The sequence below is a fragment of the Pogona vitticeps genome, chromosome 3, assembly GCF_051106095.1.
Source record: "Pogona vitticeps strain Pit_001003342236 chromosome 3, PviZW2.1, whole genome shotgun sequence".
NCBI classification, from domain to species: Eukaryota; Metazoa; Chordata; class Lepidosauria; order Squamata; family Agamidae; genus Pogona; species Pogona vitticeps.
In genome coordinates this window covers 55,830,294-55,852,302 of record NC_135785.1, presented here as the reverse complement: position 1 = coordinate 55,852,302, position 22,009 = coordinate 55,830,294, and the positions used below count along the sequence as shown (strand labels likewise).

The window sequence follows — 22,009 nt, the reverse complement described above, 5'->3', positions numbered from 1 at the left end:
GTTTTGGAAGTGGATTGCCCCTAAGGGCTAATCAAGCAAACTGGCTGATGTCAAGGACTGTGGCTCCAGCACACTTCCAGACATCTTGCTGGCAGGAGGCACAGTTGAGTCTTCCAAGACCATTTTATTTCTGGTTACTCCAATTCAGCAAGATGTGATGTGTGAAGAAAACCACTGCTCAGGGTGGAGAACAATATGAAGGGGAATCCTGTGTTAATTCCTCTCAGTGCTAGGGTCTGAGTAATGGGGCTTCATTTGGGAGGCAGGACTTTTCTGGGGCCTCCTCTGGAATGGATAGGGAATGAGCCACAAATTCCCCATCACTAGTTCGATTGTTGGAAATCCAGTATTAACCAAAAAAGGCATGTGAGCAAGAATCAATTTATTTTCGAACGAATGCACTTTAACTTTTGGAATCCTTAGCTTAGCATATTGTACCCAACTATACCTCTACAGGTGTTCTTGGTCCTGCACACCCTCCTTGATGGCTTTTAAAGTGTAAAGGTTCTGTGTTTGCCTTTCTCTTGCAGTTGTGAAACAGGGTTTAAAGATGGAGACCTCTTCATGTCCTTCAGGAGTATGTTCCAAGATGTGAGAGATGCTGTGGATTGGGTTCACTATAAGGTGATTGGCACTTGGATGTTTTGAATAATTTGTTAATTCAAAAACTATTTCTGAACTTTCAATTATTTATGGTGTTGTAATTCAAGCACTATTAAATTTGATTTGCAAGCCACTGAATAAACACTGAATGTTAGCTAAGTGACCCATGAAGATTGAGAAGGACAGATTGGTGAATGAGTTTTCAGGTCACTTCTTCTCATCCTTCATTTTTGCTCTTTCATGGTGAGACAGGTGGTAGCAGTTAACAGTCATAGGAGCAACTGTCATCACTTTTTCTCCACACTCTAAGGAGCAATTAATAAATTATTTCTGGCTGATCTTCCATGTAAGCATCACCTATTAGCTTTTCCAGTTGAACTGTTACATGTCTTCAGATTTCCCTCCCCCTTGGCTAGATTTATCCCAGAAAATGTTACGTTGCACATTTTGAATGGCAGTTTGTCCCATATTTGTTTCTCAAATTATGAATGAGCCACAAAGTTATCCACCCTTCTGTTGCGCCTACCCAGAGTCAATCTCTTGACATATGAAACGCTGGAAAGAACTTTCTGTATCTAGTGTTATTGGAACATCTTTTAACAACATGATGACAGCATGGAAGGTGATACTAATATGAAATATGAGTAAGATGTCTGTAGATCATTGCTTCTGCTGGCTCAAAAAAGCTCCCCTGTTTTTTCCCCAGGGATCTCTCAAGGAGAAAACAGTTGAGAAACTGGAAAAGTATGTGGTGAAAGATGTAAGTGCAGAACCTTTCTTCTTACACGAGGGTGAATATTTATGTCTTTTGATATTGACAGAGGTAATGCTGTATCAGATGTGCTGAATGTTTCAAGGCACTTCTGCTGTTTCAGTATCCAGAAGATGACAAAGTAAAAAAGGTTTCTTTCTCCTTTTTTTGAAGGAGTTCCTCTGAACTCTGACAGCAACAAGTATCCTATAAAACAGAATATCCTATGCTAGTGAAAACCCGCAATTTTATTCTAAAATGAATTAGTAAAGAGTTACTTTCTGACTACAACATTCCATTTTAAAATCATGGTTACATATTATAAAAAGACTTTTGAGATTTCAGCATGAACTGTCTCTTGTAATAGGGATTTTGTCAAACACTGCAAATTACAAGAGTTATAAGACCTTTCTGAAGGTTTGTTGTGCCAGTCGCTCTGAATGTCACTTTTTGCACAGCTAGGATCCTCTTGTTTGAACATAGTAGACTATAAACATCCATGCTGCAAAGACAGCTACCATTGGTCTGTTATCTTGAATTAGCTTTGCTCTGTGCCCAGAATCATAAGAATCTGTAGTCTATAGTGAAGTCATGCAGGATATTAGAAGGCATCTTGACTAGACTGAGACAGGATGGAGAATGGAATTTCCTGGTGTGTGGTTTTAAACACCCCTGGAGGTATGGGTTTCAAACAGATCTTAGAAGAAAGTAGGTACAAGTAGCATAGTTAACTGTAATTAGTTACTTATGAGTGATGAGTTATGTAACTAGTAGCTACAACATTTCTTCTGAGTTTAAGAAATAATTAGGTGCAACACCTAGTTATTTTTCCAAAGATACTTATAAACATAGTTATCAAGAAAGAATAAATAACACAGGAAGATCCTTTTAAAATGTCACATTCTGATTTCTGGTTTGAACTCAAGTAGCTGGATAACAGTCAAGATTTTATGTAAATGCTTCTTATTTTAGGGGAAGCTGCCTTTGCTGTTGAGTCGAATGAATGAAGTGGGAAAGGTGTTTCTTGCCACAAACAGTGATTATAAATACACAGATGTAAGTACTTTTAGATTATAGGAATCAGCTGCTTGCTTCATCATAATCCATATTGATAATGTGTTTCATGCTTATACTATATTTTGTATCTTACTGAATTAGAGGAAATATTTGAGTTTACCTTGGAGCAAATGTGTATAGATTGACAGCCACCCCGCCACTTTCTTTGAGGACTTTGGAACCACAGAAAGCCCCATTCACTATCTCCCACAGACCCGCTGATCAGATATCAGCTGACCTGTGGGGGAGAAATCCTTGTTTCCTTACTGCTACTGTCAGTACATAAACAGTGGTCCTGTTTCTATTGGAATCACAGAGCACAAGAGAAGAGGTTAAAACACCCTATTGCTGATGAATGTGCTTTTGGTTGCTGTCTTTATGCAACCCACTGAAGGCTTTGGGCAGGGGCCACTGGAGCCCCTGATCCTGAAGAAATCACCCTGGGCTGGAGGGTCCCAGCTTTGTGGAGGTTGTGGTAACCTAAGGCTGCATTCTCTTGTTCTATATCCTTGCTCCCCTTCTTGCAGAAAGCCATGACCAACTAACTATAAAAGGAGAAACCATGTTTATTTTTAGATGAGATCAGCCCTGTTTCCTGTTTTAACCTGTAAGTGCATGTTTTGAACACCCCTCACCCCTTTTAAGGGCTTGCTTCAGGTAACTGGATCAATCTGTGCATCTTGCATGTGAAGGAGAAATGCAGATTTCCTTCTGCTGTCATTCATCTCTCCTCACAGTGAGAATAGGGGCATAAATGAGATTACTGTGTGGCATATATGAAGCCACTGAGGAAGAGTGGTATAGCTGAAATTTGGTCTATAGTTATAGAGAACTTGAACTTTGGTCTACAGTCTATACCTTAGGTCATTTAAAAATGTGTACTCTAGAAAAGAAGTCAGAAGGATGGAGCAAACTAATACTGGAGCCTCTGGTGTATTCAGAATTACAAGGGTCCAGGGACTAGCTCCAGAGCCAGTCTGGCTATTCCACCATACAGCATATTGGGGCTATAATTGGGAGCTGAGGAGGCAATGAATCTATATTTTCCCTTCCTCCGATTCCCCCAACACAGTTCCTCCCCCCCGGTCATATTCTGACCTTGGCAAGAAACCACTATAAAAACTTGCAGAGTAGTTGTAAAGGCCAAGAGAGAGTCTTTGAGATCCACTCTTCTCCTCTGAGTTTGATGCTTTGATTGTCTGCTTAAATGCATATTTCTAAAACGTTCAGTAAATTACCTATTTTGTGGGTAGAAATACTTGATCATTTTAGGACACGTTGTTTCACCTGTAGATTTATGTACAATTATGAATGAAAAAAAAGCTTGTGAATTATATCAGTCCAGAATTTAAAAATTGTAGTAGAGGTAGTCATGTTAATCTGTGCTAGCATATCAGGAAAAAACAAAACAAAAATTTAAAAGAAGACAAAAGCGTTGTGGCAAAGACTAACTGCTATATTTTAATGGACAAATTCTCTTCTTCAGGCTTCTGAATAAGTGGATTTGTCCATGAGAGGTCACGTTAGAATTTAAAAGGCTCCTTCATTGATTTGTACTGTTCAAGTCAGAGAACTAGCATGCCTTTAGCCAACATACCTGTTCAACAGAGACCCTGTAAATGACATGATTATATTAAAGGTACATTCTGAATGACACTTTAACAACCATTAAGCCTATTGTAGACTTTTGTATTTGAAATTTATTATAAAATGGTTTTAGCTTCATTGATATAGAGATTGCTTCATCTAAAAATGGACTGAGAAATATGTTCATATAGCTTCAGATAAATTCTAAATATTTTTGTCCTATTCTTAATCTGTCTTTCAGAAAATTATGACATATCTGTTCGATTTTCCACATGGGCCAAAGGTGGGTTATGAGAAAATTGTTGCTTTAGTGTTAGATATTATGTTTTATCTCTTCCTAAAATAAGTGGAAGATTGGTTTCAGTGGTAGATCATGGGACTGAAAAATCAAGGTTTTCATACTGGTGAAATTTTGATACTGGTGAAATTTGGTCTTGAGAATTTCACAAGTATCAAGTCCCCATGGTGTCAACTATCTTATCTCCAACTGCAGAACAGGTGGAAATAATTAAAATGTTCTCCATATTGCAACTCCAGAGGTCACTAGTGATAAGAAATGGAAAACAGTAGGGTATAATTGCAATCTAATCAGAGGTATTCATTGCCTTTAGTGATAAGTTGTTTGCCATCCTGCACCTGTGTAACATGAGCAGCTGAAATGGGTGTTGCCTAGAGAAGAGGAATTGCATTCATCTGCATTAGTGTGTATGTGGTCAACAGTAGTGACACAGATCTTCAGATGACTGGACTGTGGAAACTTAGTTGTGGGTGCACTTTACTTTCTATTAGAAAATTGGAAATAGTGTACTGTCACCTTTCTTTGCTATCTTAGTGTTGGCTTCTGCTTTGAAAGCATGCAGTGCAGTATAAGGTAGGCATGGAATGTTCATTTCTTTTGGACTGCAGCTCCTAGAATTCACCCAGAATTCCCTCCAGCACAATACTGGGAGCTGTAGATGAGAAATCAAAATCCACAGGGCATGTTTCATTTTCCATGTGAGCCTCTGTCACCATTTTTTTTCCTTTGAAGAAGGAAATGGCCCCTGTGCTACATAGGAGTGACAGAGATTCATGGGAGCCAGAATGATTCATGGGATGGGTAGTTGTTTGACAGTTGCCCTCTATAGAGCCTAATAGGCAGCACAAATACTCATCCCATGACTCACTGCAACTACTATGGATCTTTGCCTCCCCAAGCACCACTTGGACTGTTTCTTTTTTCCTTCAAAGACAAAAAATGGTATCAGAGTGCACATGGAAGTAATGAAAACTCCCATGTCTAGTTTAATGATTCATGAATGCTTGGGTAAGTAGACATGCCAGATATAGATTTGATTGTCCGTACTTGTATCTCCTAAAGCAAAGGTTCATTGGCAAATTGCTATCCTAATAGGGAACATAAATCTTCTGGAACATGTTTTTTTGATGTAAGGAAGCTCTGTAATTTGACATTGTCCCTTCCTGTAATAGCTGTGCTATCAGGTTACATATAGAGTAAAAGTAAGGTACATATGGAGTATAGTCACTACGTATAGAGCATAGTCACTAGTTTCTACTACAGCTAAATTTTACAAGTATCAATATGGGTAACATTTGTTGACCTGATGTTTAAAAAAGGTATCCTTTTGTTTTATTTATTTTATTATTCAAGCCTGGCAGTTCTCATCGGCCATGGCAGTCATACTTCGATCTCATCCTTGTGGATGCACGCAAACCTCTTTTCTTTGGAGAAGGCACAGTGTTGAGGCAAGTCGATACGGTGAGTGATGCAAAGGATGCATGTTTAGATTTGCCTGAAAGAAAGCATGGCATAGTCTGGTCCAGTCATTAGAAAATGGGTATACTTGTGGTAAATTCTGTTCTTTTAATTCATTGAATACATGATCTTAAATGTGTTGTGTACCAATTTTCGATGACCTGATTGACACAGAAGGGAAAATAAGAGAAGGAATTGTGACTTTCTAATTAAAGTACAGCATGTTTTAAAATATGGCATTAAGTATTTCAGGTGGACATAATGATTGGCAGTAAACTAAATACAGCATCAATATTTCAGTTACAGGGAGCCTAGGAAAGCTGCATTTCATTCAGATCAATTTCAGTGTGCTGCAGCTACAGCTGTTGTGTGCTTTGTAACTCCATGGGAATGGTGGCTAGGAGACTGGCTCCTGTGATCTCTGTGAATTACAAAGGTGGGCTGTTTCTGCCCCTGCATTAAAGTCTCGGAACATTCCAGAGCCTAAAGAAATTGTTAAGAGTAGCCCCCTGCAGTATGCATATTCCCACGCTCAAGGGTTATCTCTCAGTTCCCTTTTGTCCACCACTGTGGAAACATCTCAGAGCATTATCTAGACCATATTTTTGTTAGTTTGTTAAATATTTCTTACCTCTTCGTATTTTTCTTTGTCTTTGTCATTTCATTCTTCTTTCCTGTGAGTTGTCCTAAAAAAAGAACAAAAAACAAATAATTAACATTCCTCATATTTGAGGCCTGCTCAGTGAATCTGTTTAAGAAGTGTGTCAATGCACCAACAAGATCCCCCTCACTGACAGGAATTCTAAGTACTTATACTGCTTTGGTTACAGGCACCAGACTGAAACATTGCCAGTTTTGCCACAAGTTTACTAAGGCTGCTATTAAAAAAATCAACAATTCCACCTAAAATCCTATCTGTGGAAAAAGTCATTGCAAGTGGTAGGCACCATATCTAAGCAAGCTATTTCAGTTCTGTCTGTGTCTTCAATATATCCTCCAAACAAGATGACCATGTGCTGCTAGAAGGTGAGTCTATGCAGAAAATACTACTCCTTGACCCTGAGGATGGATCTTTGGCTTCTTGGTCCACATCAGTCCTGAAGCTGACATCTTCCATTTTGAAGAGAAAGGAATCAGTGATTCTTCTTCGTAGTCTCTGTGAATGCACACGAATGGGTTTAATTGTGCCTGCATAGGACTCTTTGAAATATTCTAGAGCAGTGGTTCTTAACCTTTGTTATTCAGATGCTTTTGAACTGCAACTCCCAGAAACTCCAGTCAGCACAGCAGGTGGTGAAGGCTTCTGGGAGTTGCAGTCCAAAACTCCTGAGTAACCCAAAGTTAAGAACCAGTGGTCTAGAGCTTAACTAAATTACCAATAAAACATTTCCCCGTGGCGCACATGCTCTGTCCAACCGTGGTACCTCAGTTCCTTTTTGCCGCCACTGCAGTCGGACTGCTTTGCATCACTTAGAGCTTATTAATTCCTTAAAATTTCTGATTTTGACCTCAGATTATCATTAACGTTTCCTCTGAGTTTTTTTCCCTTTCCTTACTACCATCTTTTTGGTTTCCACCAAATTTTATGGCCTCTTCAGGCCCATTCAAACATTGTGCATCGCGTGCTAATAAAATCCCTTTTACGGATGGCCACGACTGCTGTTTGTTTTGTTTGGGAGAAAGACAGCAACCCATTTCTTGCCAGGAGTGTAAGAAATTAACCAAGCCCACCCTGAAGCTCCGTTTACAGCGACTCTGTTCTTATCTTTGGGAAAAGTCACTGACACCGTCCGGCTCAACAGCTATGGAACCTACCATGTTGACTGCTCCCCCCCCCCACTCCTCGTCCTGATCCCACTGCTTCGCCAGCACTGGCAACCCATTCTTCCAAAGCTTTTTCAAAGGTGTTCAAATCGAAGAAATCTTCGACATGGGTATTGAAAGCACCATCTGTTAAAGATCCTAAGAAGAAAAACGAGGTAGTTAAACATAAAAAGGTTAAGCATCCTTCCAAGTCTGTTCATCTTAAGGATCCTCCTCCAGTACGAGTCACCCTGCCCTTGCCTATACTCGAGGAATCTTCCAGGGAACTACATGGCCCCAAATCGCTTTCGGAGGGGGATGGCTTTGTGCCATAGTCACAGGCAACAATGACAATTCCGAGCCTGTCTCCGAGTCACGGCCAGACTTTGTTTTTGCTGGCTATTTTGTCTGCACAAAGGACAAGTTGGTTGGCTGCACTATGGGCTGATGCGCCGTATATCCAATTTCACTCCAATAAAGTTGTCTTATATCCTGATGTCTCATTCATCCCTAAAGTGAATTCTAATTTTCATGTTAATCAGCCTTTGATTCTCCCAACGTTGTTTCCTAACCCTTCTTCAGATTTTGAGTGCATGCTCCATTCCCTTGATGTTTGTTGGGCTTTGGCCTTTTATATTTCCAGGACTAAGGACTTCCGCAAATCTCTCAGATTGTTTGCCTGCTTCCATGGCTCTGCTTCACAAAGGCCACCTGGTTTCTTCTCAATCAGTTTCCAGATGGATAGTTTCTGCCATCACTTTAGCCTATGAGCTGGTTGGCAAGACCCCACCAGATGTGCTGAAAGTGCATTCTATTAGAGCCATGGCTACCTCTACTGCATGGCTGCGTGGCATTGAACTCTCTGACATCTGTCGATCAGCTACTTGATCTACGCCATTTATCTTTGTGATACATTGCAGGCTGGATGTCAGAGCGAAAAAGGAAGCAAGTTTTGGAAGGGCTGTGCTGACTTCAGTATTACTGTGACAGCTCTCCTTCCGGTAAGTGAGCTTGCTAGTCACCCATTCATGTGCATTCACAGAGACCACGAAGAAGAAAGAAAGGTTACTTACCTGTAACCATGGTTCTTTGAGTGGTACTCTGTGAATCCACACGTCCCGGCCAACCTCCCCACTGTCCGTCACAGCTTACCTTTTGTTTTTTTTTTAATTATCAGAGCCATGACAGTGGTGGATATTCAGAACTGAAGTACCACGGGTGGGCAGAGCATGCGCGCTACGGGGAATCGTTTTATTGGTCATTTAGTTCAGCTCTAGAATATTCCAAAGAGTCCTGCACAGGCACAGTTAAACCCATTCATGTGGATTCAGAGTACCACTCAATGAACCATGGTTATAGGTAAGTAACCTCTCTATTCCAATGGTACTATGGCCTAGAAACTCCTGGAGTAGAGCCAACTTACACAACACACCTTGAGCAAGCTTTCCCCATTACAGTGAAGCCTGCACCTTAATTACTCGCCTAGGAACTGAGACCATTCACAGCCATCATCCTTTGAGTCAGTATTGACAGTATGAGAAAAGAATGCACCTCACCATAAAAGTTGTAGAAAGACTCATTTCCAAAAAGCGATCATGCTGGAATTGATATATCTGCCACTGTACACACTTTGGTGCCGTGCCTCATTTTTAGCCCATACTGGATGGCATTTTCCCCCAATCTTCATTATTTGGGTGTGCAGAGAGAGAAGCTTCTGAGCTCTGTTTCAGGCCTGCCAACGTATTCTGCAGTACCGCCCTACTGGCAAAAGAACCTGGCTTCAAAATTGTCAGAACAAAGGTACAACCCATGTCAAGATCAATAGAGTAAAATACAGCTGGCATCAGGATTGATGGTACACAGGCAAAGCGGTCCAGCATCAAAGTCACAAATCAAACAAAGACACTCAATGTTGAAGTCATCACCTTTAGAGAAGCCCTGGTCAGTTTAAAAGTCCCCTTGTTCCATTCTCAATGCAAAACAAAACTCATAGAAAAATAACTACTTGATCAGTGACACGGACCCAAAGCCAAGGGGCATTCTTGGCATTGGGAACTTTGACATCAACTCCTTAAAAATGTTCAGTTTCTCTATCCTCATCCTCCTCTGGATCCACTATACTATCTTTACCTAAGCGTAGTCACAAGTATTCATCTCATTCTTGATCTCCATCAGCGAAAAGGATCCAACACTGACATTGAACTACTCATTCCTGAGACTAGTCTTCAGCTTCATCATTGGAACTGACTGAAAAGCTTCAACACCATGGCTTAGATCTATACAGTGGTTCCTGGAGATACTACCCAGGGTCAGTTTAAGGCATAACATTGGTCACACCAGCTTGGTGCCAGTTTGAGGCCAAAATACCCTGCGGAAAAGGTGAAACATTCCTCCAGGGTCTGGTACAGCAGGAGTACATACCAAAACATCTATCTGTGCTAGGAAACGGGTCAGTACTTCTCAGCCCCTGTGCAACAAGAACATATAGTGGTTAGCATGGATACCCATTCTGCTGATTCAGGTTCAGATAATTGAATCATCAGAAGACTGTCTATTCTGGTAACCACCCCAGAGTCTAATGTCATAGATTCTGATTTGATGCTTAGGATAGCCAAATCACTGAAGTTAGAATTACAGAGGCCACCTCCACCAAGATCTGATCTTGTTTATGATCAAATAAGATGTGCTCCTATCCATATTGGCATGTTACCGTCACTGCTGGAGTCTTGATTTAAACCATCATCTTCACAACCTCCCTTTAGGCAAATCAAGAACCTATACAAGATCTATGATAAGGAAGCAACCTTTCATCTCACACAATCAAAACCGAACTCTTATCATTGTAGAGGCATCTCAAACTAAGGTCCGTAACACAACTCAAACTACAGGGATGGTCATAAAACGGACCAGCCATGGAGGAGAATGTACTCCACTGCAGCCTTTGAGATAAGAATAGTCAAGTACTAGGGGGCAATGGGGGCATACTAAAGGTTTTTGTGAGACAAAAAATCCTTGCTCAACCTCTTGCCTGAGGATGAGAGTTTTAGTGCTTACATTTCAGCAAGAAGCTGTGTCTCTGGCTACACTGCAAATGCATTCCATGAGGCATGCAGCTGACTGTACTGCCAAAAACATGTCTGCAGCAGTGGCTCTGAGACATTATACTATATTTTTCCGTGTATACGATCCCACCAATGTATAACGTGAGCCCCTAATTTTGAACCTTGCCAGAGGAGGAGGAGCAGTTAATGGGCAACTGCTCCTCCACCTCCGTCTCATGCTGCTGCTACTGCCTCTGCTGCCCAATCATCTCCTCCATTGCAACTGCCAGGACTCGCCTCCTGTTCACATCCTCGCTGCCTTGTCCTCTGCCCGAAGGGAGCGTTGGAGGAAGAGATGTGGTGGCAGCAGCAAGAGGCTCCTGAGCATGTGCTCCTTTGCCTCCATCTCTGCCTGCTGCTGCTGCCTTTGCCTCCAGAGGGGACAAGGCAGCAACATGAGCTCTGGAGGAGGCAGTTGAGCGGCGGCGGCAGCAGTCAGTGGGCAGCAGCAAGAGGTGGCTGAGTGTGCGAGAGTGCTCCTTTGCCTCCGTCTCCACCTCCTTGTGCTGCTGCCTCCACTACCGGAAGGGACAAGGCAGTGGCCTGAGCTGGAAATGAGCCCTGGCAGTCGCGCTGCCAAGAAGGCAGTGGGCGGCGGTGGCAGCAAGAGGTGCCCGAGCGTGTGCTCATTTGCCTCTGCCTCCTTCTGTGTATAAAATGACCCTCAGTTTTCTCCCAAATTATTTTACGAAAAAGTGTTGTTTTATACATGGAAAAATGCAGTACATGGCTTTGCTGACCTGATCTCTCAGAAGACTGAAGGTCCAGACTAGAGGACCTACTCTTTGATGCTGAAGGCCTCTTTCACAAGAAAACAGATGGCAGAGATAACCTAGACAAGAAATACAGCTAAAAGAATGGGGTTTTATTCTCAATATAAACAAAGGCAATACCAGCTATATCGGAAACATTCACACTTGTATTCATCAACCAAATTCCTCTCAGAACAAGAAAAGCCTCCACCTTCCTTATTCACCCAATACTACATGCAGCACTCTCAATGACAGAAATTCAAACAACCAAGCAACACTAAAAGGCAGGAGAAAAAGTCTTAAGTAGCACCTTTGACTGCATTCATGCCAAGATACTCAACTCCTGTTTAGAAGACACAATTCCACTCACATCTGACCACCTGGAACACCATCACCAACAACGATTGGGTCCTAGACATTAGCGAACATGGCTATGCCATAGAATCTCCCCCCCTCCCAAAAAAAAAAATGTATCTTCAAACCTACACCATCACCTCAAGTATTGGAGGAAGAAATAGCTACGCTCTTAAAGATGCTGTACATCTCTTCCTCCCAGAATGCTTCACAATGGATTCTACTTCCATTATTTCATAGGTCCAAAGAAAGACAAAGTTTGATACCAATCTTGGATCTGAGAGATGTAAATTCCTACATAGATATCAAGAAGTTCAGAATGTTGACAGTAGAAACAATATTTCCACTCCTCAAGAAGAGGATAAACCTCAGTAACATTTATTTCCACATTGTTATCTGCAGAGACCACCACAGTTTCTATATTTTTCTTTGGACAACAATATGTACCAGTTCAAGCTGCACACTTTTAATCTTTTTACAGCACCCGAGAGCCTTCACAACATGTATGGCACCAGCTGCTGCTTACCTCAGAGTACATGGTATAACAGTGTTTCCATACATAGACAACTGGTTGATTCTTGCCAGTTCCAGGGGAAAGTGGCAAAAGATGTCTCCTTCACCTTACATCTGCTGACGAATCGTAGTCCTTCCATAAACCTAGAGGTCAAATTTGAAACCACATCAGAAGGTTCAGTACATTGGCACAGGACTACAAGAACCTGCTTACCTCAAGACAGGGTGAAAAACCTTCTGAGCTTGACAAAGAAATGAAAACCAGGCATGAAGGTTACAACGTACATGGCCCAAGGACTGCTGGGTCTCATGACATCAACAGCAGCCGTAATTCCACATGCCTCCTTGAAAGTGCAGCTCTTCAGGCTTGGTACCTAGTTTCTTTCAATATGGTGACAGAGAGCAATTCCTAAATGTTAACCGTGACTCATGAACTAGCATTACAGCTCTTATGGTGGACCAGTGAATCGAGTCTAACCATGGAAAGGCCATTCAACTATCTCAGGCCACAACTGATGCATGGTGGACAGGTTGGGGAGCACGTTGCCAGAATTGTCAAATTCATGCCGTGTGGTCTGAGAAGGAAAGAGATATTCATATAAACAATTTTGAACTGCTAGCAGTAACAAAGGCTTTCAAAACACTTAAGGCAATGGATATTGGACAGCGTAGTACAGGTGGCCATTGACAACAACACCACGATGTTCTACATAAACAGGGCAGAGTACACTCCATGTCTCTTTTGTTCCCAGTGATCCAATTTTGGGAATGGATTGTTTTGTGCCTCATCTTCTCAATGGCCATCCATGTAGCAGAGGAAGAGAACTGAATAGCCAACAGCCTAAGCAGACAAGCTATCTCAAGACCACAGGTGGGAACTAACCACAAGCATGTTCAATAAGATTTGCAAGAGTGTCAGAAATACTGCTCTTGAGTGGGCCAGGGAGAGTACTCATTAGGAAATGCCTTCATGACCTGTTGGTTGAGGAAACTCTGCCTCTTTCCACCAATTCCTCTACTGCACAGAGTGATAGTGACACTTCGTTGAGAGAAATCCAATGCAGTCTTATGGTGGCTCCATGGTGGCTGCACCATGCCTGGTCCATGACATTAAAACCAATGGCAAGAAACATTTACTAGCTGTCATCAATCCCTTTCTTATTATCTTAGAATAGAAGGATGGATTGCCATCCAGACCTAACCAGGCTGAAGTGAAGTCTCCAACACTAAAGAGAAGTATCTATGAAACTAGAAAGTCATCCGTCAAACTTAGCTACAAATACAAATGGCACAGATTCTTCTCCTTTACACAATTAATAGGAGAATCTAGCCTCCTGCCCTTGCTACATATGATACTGTATTTTCTTTTACATCTAAAGGAGAATAGTTTATAGAACTCCTCTGAAAAAGTCTATCAGCTATAGTAGCAAAGTGGCCTTCTGGTTCCAAGACATTACAGTTTTTCAAAAATCCCTCTCTCAGGAAGTCTTTCCTGATGTGCAGGGTTCTACCTCTACCATGGTCACTTTCACTAGTACTCAGCCAGCTCATGAAGCAACCTTTTTGCTGATGGCTACTACAGACTTAAGAGTACTTACATACAAAACAGTCTTTTTAGTGGGAACCACTTCAGTGTGAAGAGCAAATGAACGTGTGCTCTCTAGCATTACCTACCTTTCCTGCCATTCTGTAAGAATAAGGTTACCATTTCCTCTGATACGCCTTTCCTACTTAAACTAGTTTCAGAGTTTCACCTTAACTAGCCCCTGGTATTTCCAGTGTTCTTCCCATCACCTGCTATGGGACTGGAAAAAGCACTTCACATATTAAACATTTGCAGCCCTAGTTCTGGCATTTGTAGAAGTCTAACAAACTATCAGTTATCAGGAGTCAAAATGAGTGAACGTGACCATGCTGTCTTACCAGCTGGCAAAGAAACCAGTCCCTATATCTCTGAAGGGGTGTTCCCCTAGAGTTGTCACTGCATCATCTACAGCAGCCATTCTCAACCATAGACCACGGCTATAAGCACAATATAAAAGAAATGTAGGTCAAATCAGGATTGTATAAGTTGTATAATTAACCATATAAGGTGGTGTGTGAAGAATTGTTTCCAGTCTGTGGTGCCCTTCAAATATGCCAGGTGCCCCCAGGGGGCCATATGGCCCTTGTTGAGAATGTCTGGTCTACAGCCTGTCTAAAGGAATCCAATTAGGAGACATTTGTAAAGCAGCAACGTGGTCTCAACTCTCAATGTTCTTCAAGTATTATAGGTTAGACATCAGGGGAAAACTTGATGCTAAATTTGAAAGAGTGGCAATTTCATCTGTGTTGGTGTGACATCCCACCAGCCAGTAAGTGAGCTTTTCAGTCAACTACATGTGTGATTCACAGAGACCATGAAGAAGGACAGGTTACTTACCTTTAACTGGTTCTTTGAGTGATCTGTAAATTCATACAAACCACACATCCTTCCCTCAGTCTGCCATGCAACTGTGTTTTTCTCTTAATAGTGGTGGACCAGGGGAACTGAAGGAACAGGTGCATGCACACTACAGGAGTTTAGTGTAATGGTTTTCTTTTGGCTCTGGAATGTTCTCAGACTTTGGTGCAGATGCAGACACAACCTGCATCTGTGAATTCACAGATGACCACTCAAAGAACCACCATTACATGTACAGTTGTGTTCAGAATTATTCAGCCCCCACTGAAATTGAATGTTTTGGCCATTTTGACATTGATTTTGATCATTCAGTCATCTTACTTACATTTACATGAAGGAGGCACTTGTAGGTCAGAGAAATATAACCTTAAGTTTATAATGAAATAACCACAAATGTCTTTTCTGTGCTCACATCATTATTAGTTTTTATTCAACCCCCAAGTGACATTCAATCTTAGTACTTAGTACAATATCCTTTTACAGTTATAACAGCTTTTAAACATGAAGCATAGCTTGACACAAGTGTCTTGCAGCGATCTACGGGTATCTTCGCCCATTCTTCATGGGCAAAAGCCTCCAGTTCAGTCAAATTCTTAGGCTTGCGCACTGCAACTGCTTTCTTTAAGTCCCACCAGAGGTTCTCAATTGGATTTAAGTCTGGTGACTGCGATGGCCACTCCAAAATGTTCCAGCCTTTCCTCTGCAACCATGCTTTAGTGGACTTGGAGGTGTGCTTGGGATCATTGTCCTGTTGAAAGGTCCAACGTCTCCCAAGCCTCAGGTGTGTGACGGACTGCATCACATTTTCATCCAATATCTCCTGGTACTGAAGAGAATTCATGGTACCTTGTACACGCTGAAGCTTCCCTGTACCTGCAGAAGCAAAACAGCCCCAAAGCATTATTGACCCTCCGCCATGCTTCACAGTAGGCAAGGTGTTCTTTTCGTCATATGCCTTGTTCTTCCTCCTCCAAACATAGCGTTGATCCATGGGCCCAAACAGTTCTAATTTTGTTTCATCAGTCCACAGAACACTATCCCACAACTTTTGTGGTTTGCCCACATGACTTTTGGCATACTGCAGTCGACTCTTCTTATTCTTGGGAGACAGCAAGGGGGTGCGCCTGGGGGTTCTGGCATGGAGACCTTCATTACGCAGTGTGCGCCTTATTGTCTGAGCTGAAACTTCTATACCCACATCTGACAAATCTTTTTTCAGTTCCTCAGCAGTCACACGGGGACTTTTCACCACTCTACGCTTTAGGTAGCGCACAGCAGTCGAAGTCAGCATCTTCTTTCTTCCACGATCAGGTAGCATTTCAACAGTGCCCTTTGCCTTGAATTTGCGAATGATGCTTCCTATGGTGACTCTTGGTATGTTTAACTTCTTTGCAATCTTCTTATAGCCATTGCCCTTCCTGTGAAGACAAATCACCTCTTCTCTTGTCTTCCTGGACCATTCTCTTGACTTCACCATGTTTGTAACCACACCAGTAAATGTCTAGAAGGAGCTGAGTATCACAGTCATTTTAAAGCTGCCTAATTGGTGCTTATTATGCTTGATTGGTGCTCGGTGACATCCACAGGTGTTTTCAATACCTGATCGAAAACACCTGAATGAACCTCTCTTCTTCAGAGTAGTAGTCTTTAAGGGGTTGAATAATTGTGGCAATGAAGAAACCACAAAAGAAACATTTACTACTGTATTACATAAACAATTGATGTTATTTTAGTTGCATTTGGTTCTTTAAAACATCCTTGTAGGATTTCATTCTGAATACAATTCCAAATGTACACTATAGTCCCTAAACCCCTTTACAGCATTGGGGGCTGAATAATTTTGAACACAACTGTAAGTAACCTGTTTTTCCCCCTCAAAACCTGCTATTGGTAGCTTACTCCACTGAAATTTTCACTTGAAGCATGGAACATAGGCAGAAATTAGTTGTTCTGCTCTGCTTTCCAATCAACCTCCATTTTTTACTATTAGTTACTTAGTCATCTATTGTTAAATCAGAACTGACTGATAGCGGCCCTAATGGGACTTTAAAGGTAAGTGAGATATCTAAGGAGTGGTTTTATCAGTTCCACTCCCCCAGTGAGTTTCTATGGCCAAGTGGGGATTCAAACCATCCTAGTCCATCACTCTGTCGCACTATACCACACTGGGTATCGCATCTTTACTGTAGAATTTAGAAAATCAGGTTTTCATATGCAATATCTTACTGAAGGTCATACAAAGGGGTTCTGGGGAACATACATACATGGCGAGATTAAATGCACTTATATGGCACAGATGCACTGAGGGCAAAAGGAGGGACAGCTGTAGGCTGTCTATGATACGAGGATGTACAGTATACAGAAGCACAAGCTGTAGATTTATATTGCTGCTAGGATCTCATTTCATGCTACAGGCTTCTGTGTTATCCTGCCTGTCTTCAGTTTGGACCATTAAAGAGAGGACATGAAGAAAAATAAAGTAAACAAAGCCTTGTTTTGGGAGGAGGTAAACAACAATCACATAGCAAGCTGTCTTTCTACTGGTTTTCCATCTGTTGAAGAAAAGGAGTGATACAAATTGAAGGTTTAAGCCAGAGGGTCCTTACACACTTCCCAGTGTGATCCCAGTCCATGGCACAGTGTGAAAATGTAAAAAAGTGAAATAAATGCATGCATGTATACATACAATCTAATAAAAGTTATTTTTTTCCAGGTTACTGGCAAACTGAAGATTGGTACCTACACAGGCCCTTTGCAGCATGGCATTGTCTATTCTGGAGGTAAATTAGAAATTAGGGTGGCTGGTTCTTTTAACAGGAGGTGTGACATTTTAACTGTTAATTCTATTTCAACCTCCCATTTGAAACTTGCATGTACTTTCTCAGGACAGACAAGAGGCAAAAGTAAGATGTAACAGAAAGAGGGTCAGAATCCTAAATGGAACCTTTCATTAATTTACATGTAGACACAAAGAAAGATATTATAATAATCAGTGCAAAGACATGGAAGGGAATAAAATAGGCAAAAAGAGATATTCTTCCATAAAATCCAAGAAACTGAAGGGAGATTTAAACCCGGAATAGGAATGCTAAAAGATCAACAGGGGAAGGCATTAACCGTCTAGGATAAAATAAAGATGGAAACACAATTCTGAAGAACTATCAATTCAAATGGATACTACAGCCAAGAAATCAGAAGAATACTAAGAATTGGAAGAGTAACTGTGAAGCACTCTTTTATAACCATAACTGAGTCCCTTGATGCCGTTTTTAAGCTGTTTTTAAGCTAAGGTTGTTTTTAAAGCTTTAAATGCTTTTAAATAATCTCATTCTTATTCTTGTCTCACTCAGTTCTTGCCCATAGTTCTTACATAGGTATAGATTCTCTTGTCAGCAGAGGTAACTCATGAGACAGAAAGAAAAGCCACTGTGATATATACATAATGATTTTTATGAGCAAATAAAATATCAGTGTGATAAGTCAGTTTTAATTTCTTCAGAAGTATTCTTTAAATTGTTTGTTAAGCAAAACAACAAGGAAAAGAAAGTGAGGTGGAAATAAATATAATTTAGAAAAAACCCAGATCAGTGGTTTGAACAGTCTTGAGATAGTGTGTGGGAGGTGTTATGCAGATCCAACTAATCTACTAAATGCAAACGAGATTTCTGGCTTCATCAAGTGCTGTAGAAACAAACTAACAACTATGGCTGTTCTTCCACTAAAATCAGATCAGATCAATAGGAATTATTCAGTTATGGTTGTAAGCAAAGAGAGAAGTGACAATTTTTGTATTAATAGAGTTGAGGATTCATTATAACATGTATACTATAGAGAAGTCAAAGACGATAGTAATATTTAGTGGCTGGAGGGTATGGAAACCCTTTTCTCCAAAGCTTCTAAACCTCAAAAACAGACTCACATTTTCAGATGGTAGATCGCTGTCTTCTGTTTATAGGATCTCTCTTCTGATCAGATGAACTTGGTATTTTCAAAACATGTACCTCAATTATAGGTGGATGTGTAGATCAGTTAGAGAAGCCATACACTAGCAGAGTAGTAGTGTTAAGCCTTCCCTCATAAATTAATCAGATGGAGAGCCAAGTACAAAGTGTGCTGCTTATAAGGTTTGCTGCTTATCTACTGCCCCATAGTATCAGCTACCCCATAGTGCTTAAAGCTCTCTCTGGGTGACTTGCAATTTAATTATGCAGGGTACACATTGCCCCACTCCCCTGCCAGGAAGCTGGGTACTCAATTTACTGACCTTGGAAGGATGGAAGGTTGAGTCAACCTTGAGCTGGCAACCTGAGCCCAGGATGAAATTCAGATCATGAGCAGAATTTTCATTGCAATACTGCAGTTTAACCACTGTATCACTTTAGGACATACTGTACCAGAATACAAAAAAGTCTCATCTAAGTGCAAAATCCACATGGCATACAAAGGCTTCAGACATAGAAGACCAGAAAATGTTCTGCAGCAGGGATTGAGCTGCCAGGAGTTAGGATCACCTACAACCATATGCATACATGGTATAAGCACAGTTCTGCTTTGCAGTCATTGGCCTTTTTTCCTTCTCTCAGGTTCCTCTGATACTATCTGTGATCTTCTGGGGGCCAAGGGTAAAGACATCTTGTACATAGGTGACCACATTTTTGGAGACATTTTGAAGTCCAAGAAACGTCAGGGTTGGAGAACCTTCTTAGTGATTCCAGAGCTGGCACAAGAGTTGCATGTTTGGACAGATAAAAGCTGTAAGTAATAAATTATCCAGTTTCAAGCCATGCCACTTTTAACTGATGTGGCTTAGTTTAATGTAAGTAGTTGGGGAAATGTTTCCATTTTTACCAGTGTTTATTTGTGTTGTTTGTGTGTGTCAAAGGACACAAGTTTCCAGATTGTTATGCGATGCAATGTCCTTGTCTTCAGTAGATTATTGTCTTCCTTATATATTGATTTTTTTAACTGCTGTGGACTGGTAGGGCTTGCTTACTTTGCCAGTTGTATCACTAGGGTTGCAGACATTTACCGTATTTTTCGGTCCATAAGACCCATCTCTCCATAAGATGCATCAAATTTTTAGGAGAAGAAAACGGAAAAAATATGTTTTTTTCTTCTAAAAATTTGGTGAGCTTTATGGAGAGATCCGTCTTATGGAATACACCCTAGGACTCTTTGGAGGCTCACCCAGCCCCCCGGGGGCCAGAGGGGGCGAAATCGCCACCTTCAGGGACTCTTCTGAAGCTTCCCAAGCCTCAAAAGAGTCCCAAAAGGTGGCGATTTTGTCCCCTCTGGCACCGCGGGGGGGGGGGGCAGGGTGAACCTCCAAAGGGTCCAAGGGTGTGTTCCAGAACCCTTGGGAGGGTCCCCCCACCCCCACTCCCACGGGGCCAGCAGGGGCAAAATCGCCAGCTTCCAGGACCTTTTCTGAGGGTTGGAAAGGCTCAGAAAGCTCCTGGAAGCTGGTGATTTCTCCCCCACTGGCCCTGTGGGGGGCTGGGGGGAGCCTCCCAAGGGTCCTGAAAGGCGGACTCGGGTCCTTGTGAGGCTCACCCCCCCCACGGGGCCAGTGGGGGCAAAATCGCCAGCTTGGCTCCATAAGACACACAGACTTCTCCCCCAATTTTTTTTGGGGGGGAGGAAGTGCATCTTATAGAGCAAAAAAAACAAAAACAAAAACAAAAACAAAAAAAACCAAAACGGTATCTTTTGTTATTTGAAATATTTACATTATATTTAAATGTCCATTAACATTCTTAAGATAGCTTACAACAACTAGTAAAACAAAACATATCTACCATAAAGGCAATTGGGCTCTTAATGTTAAAGACTGCAGAAACATGGTCGTAGTACAGAATCAGGAATTGGACCTATCTTCAGGAGGTTCAGTGTATCACTGAAACAATTACCAAAGGCTGATTCCGTTTTTTCATTCTGGAAAAACAGATTATGGTTTTTAGGGCATTTGAGTGCTCCCAGCATTCCAAACTAGAAATAACGGGCTTGCAGTCCAGTTTCTATTCACCTGAGTTGTTTCCAATTTTTCTGTGACTGAAATATGTACACAGAGGATTGCAGAACTGTGTCATAAATTCAGAGAATTTAACATTACCAGCTTTCTTGTCACATTGGTAAGAAAGAAGCAGTCTTCTAGACAGGTGTTATTTAACTGAGCTGATTTTCACTTTCATGATGTCCTTTGCTTCCTCCGGTATTTAGGCCTTTTTGAAGAACTTCAGAGTCTAGACATATTCTTGGCTGAGCTATACAAGTAAGTAATCCACAGGATATCACCTAAGTATTGCCTCTTACAAGTCAGCAGTTAAAGTTGCTCATGGTTAGTGAGTGGTTACAACTTCCAAATTAACAAAGAAACTGTGACTAGAAAATAGGACATTGTTTTGTGCCCATATTACTGCTGTCCTACACACTCAGCCTTCCCAAATTAGTATTTATTCTGCCAAGGCCACAGTCTTCAGCAGGCCAGAATGAGGGAGGATGAGAACAGTGGGACCAGTTGATATGGGCATATGATTTTGAGGGGGCCTACTCCAAGAGAGTTAAGGGGCATCCTTTAGCACTAAATATTAAAATTTGAAAGAAGATTAATACAGATAAAATATAAAAATATATAAACAAATAAATTCATGGAAAACAAGGGGGTACAGAACAATTTTAATGAGATGTTCGGTATTGTTACACCAGAAGCTAGTGCTGACTCACCTCAGCAGCCACTGTAGTTCTACAGATAAATGTCTTGTAGAATTGTAACTCATTCCAACTCTCTTCTGTTTCTACCAGGCAGGGGTGATTAAGACGGTAATGGGCCCCTAGGGCCAAGGCTATTTGTTGTGTGGCCCCCCCGCTCTACTTACCCACCCGCCCCACTTACTCATCATGTTCTCTTTGGGGGAAAAAGCCATTCGGAATATTATATGGCCACTAGAACACACTCGGGATGCACTGGCGTACACATAGATATTTCATATAGCAACCTTTATTATAAACAGCAGTATAGGATAAAAAGACATTCAAATTGCATCTGCATGCCAGCACTTGATTTATTAGCTATGTGTTTTTGCTGATGATCTAGCCGCCTAGAGTGGTCCTGAGTTGGCTAGCTAGGCGGGATATAAATAAAATAAAATAAAATAAAATAAAATAAAATAAAATAAAATAAAATAAATAAATAAATAAATAAATAAATAAATAAATAAATAAATAAATAAATAAATAAATCTTTTCATTAAATAATTTAAGTGTAAAAAAAAGACTTGCTAAATAATTGGC

The 22,009-nt window shown here is 41.2% G+C and overlaps 1 protein-coding gene across 16 annotated transcripts in view; it reads left to right on the top strand.

Annotated features, from left to right (window-relative positions):
- Positions 1–22,009, top strand: part of NT5C2 (5'-nucleotidase, cytosolic II) — a 119,072-nt gene that overhangs the window by 86,105 nt on the left and 10,958 nt on the right. For all 16 annotated transcript variants that reach the window (XM_078389459.1, XM_020790874.3, XM_078389460.1 and 13 more), the window contains 8 exons: positions 531–624; positions 1,310–1,363; positions 2,327–2,410; positions 4,239–4,280; positions 5,649–5,756; positions 17,433–17,499; positions 19,303–19,473; positions 20,939–20,990. In XM_078389459.1, coding sequence (XP_078245585.1) covers positions 531–624; positions 1,310–1,363; positions 2,327–2,410; positions 4,239–4,280; positions 5,649–5,756; positions 17,433–17,499; positions 19,303–19,473; positions 20,939–20,990 — 672 coding nt within the window. The remainder of the gene's footprint in view (positions 1–530; positions 625–1,309; positions 1,364–2,326; positions 2,411–4,238; positions 4,281–5,648; positions 5,757–17,432; positions 17,500–19,302; positions 19,474–20,938; positions 20,991–22,009) is intronic.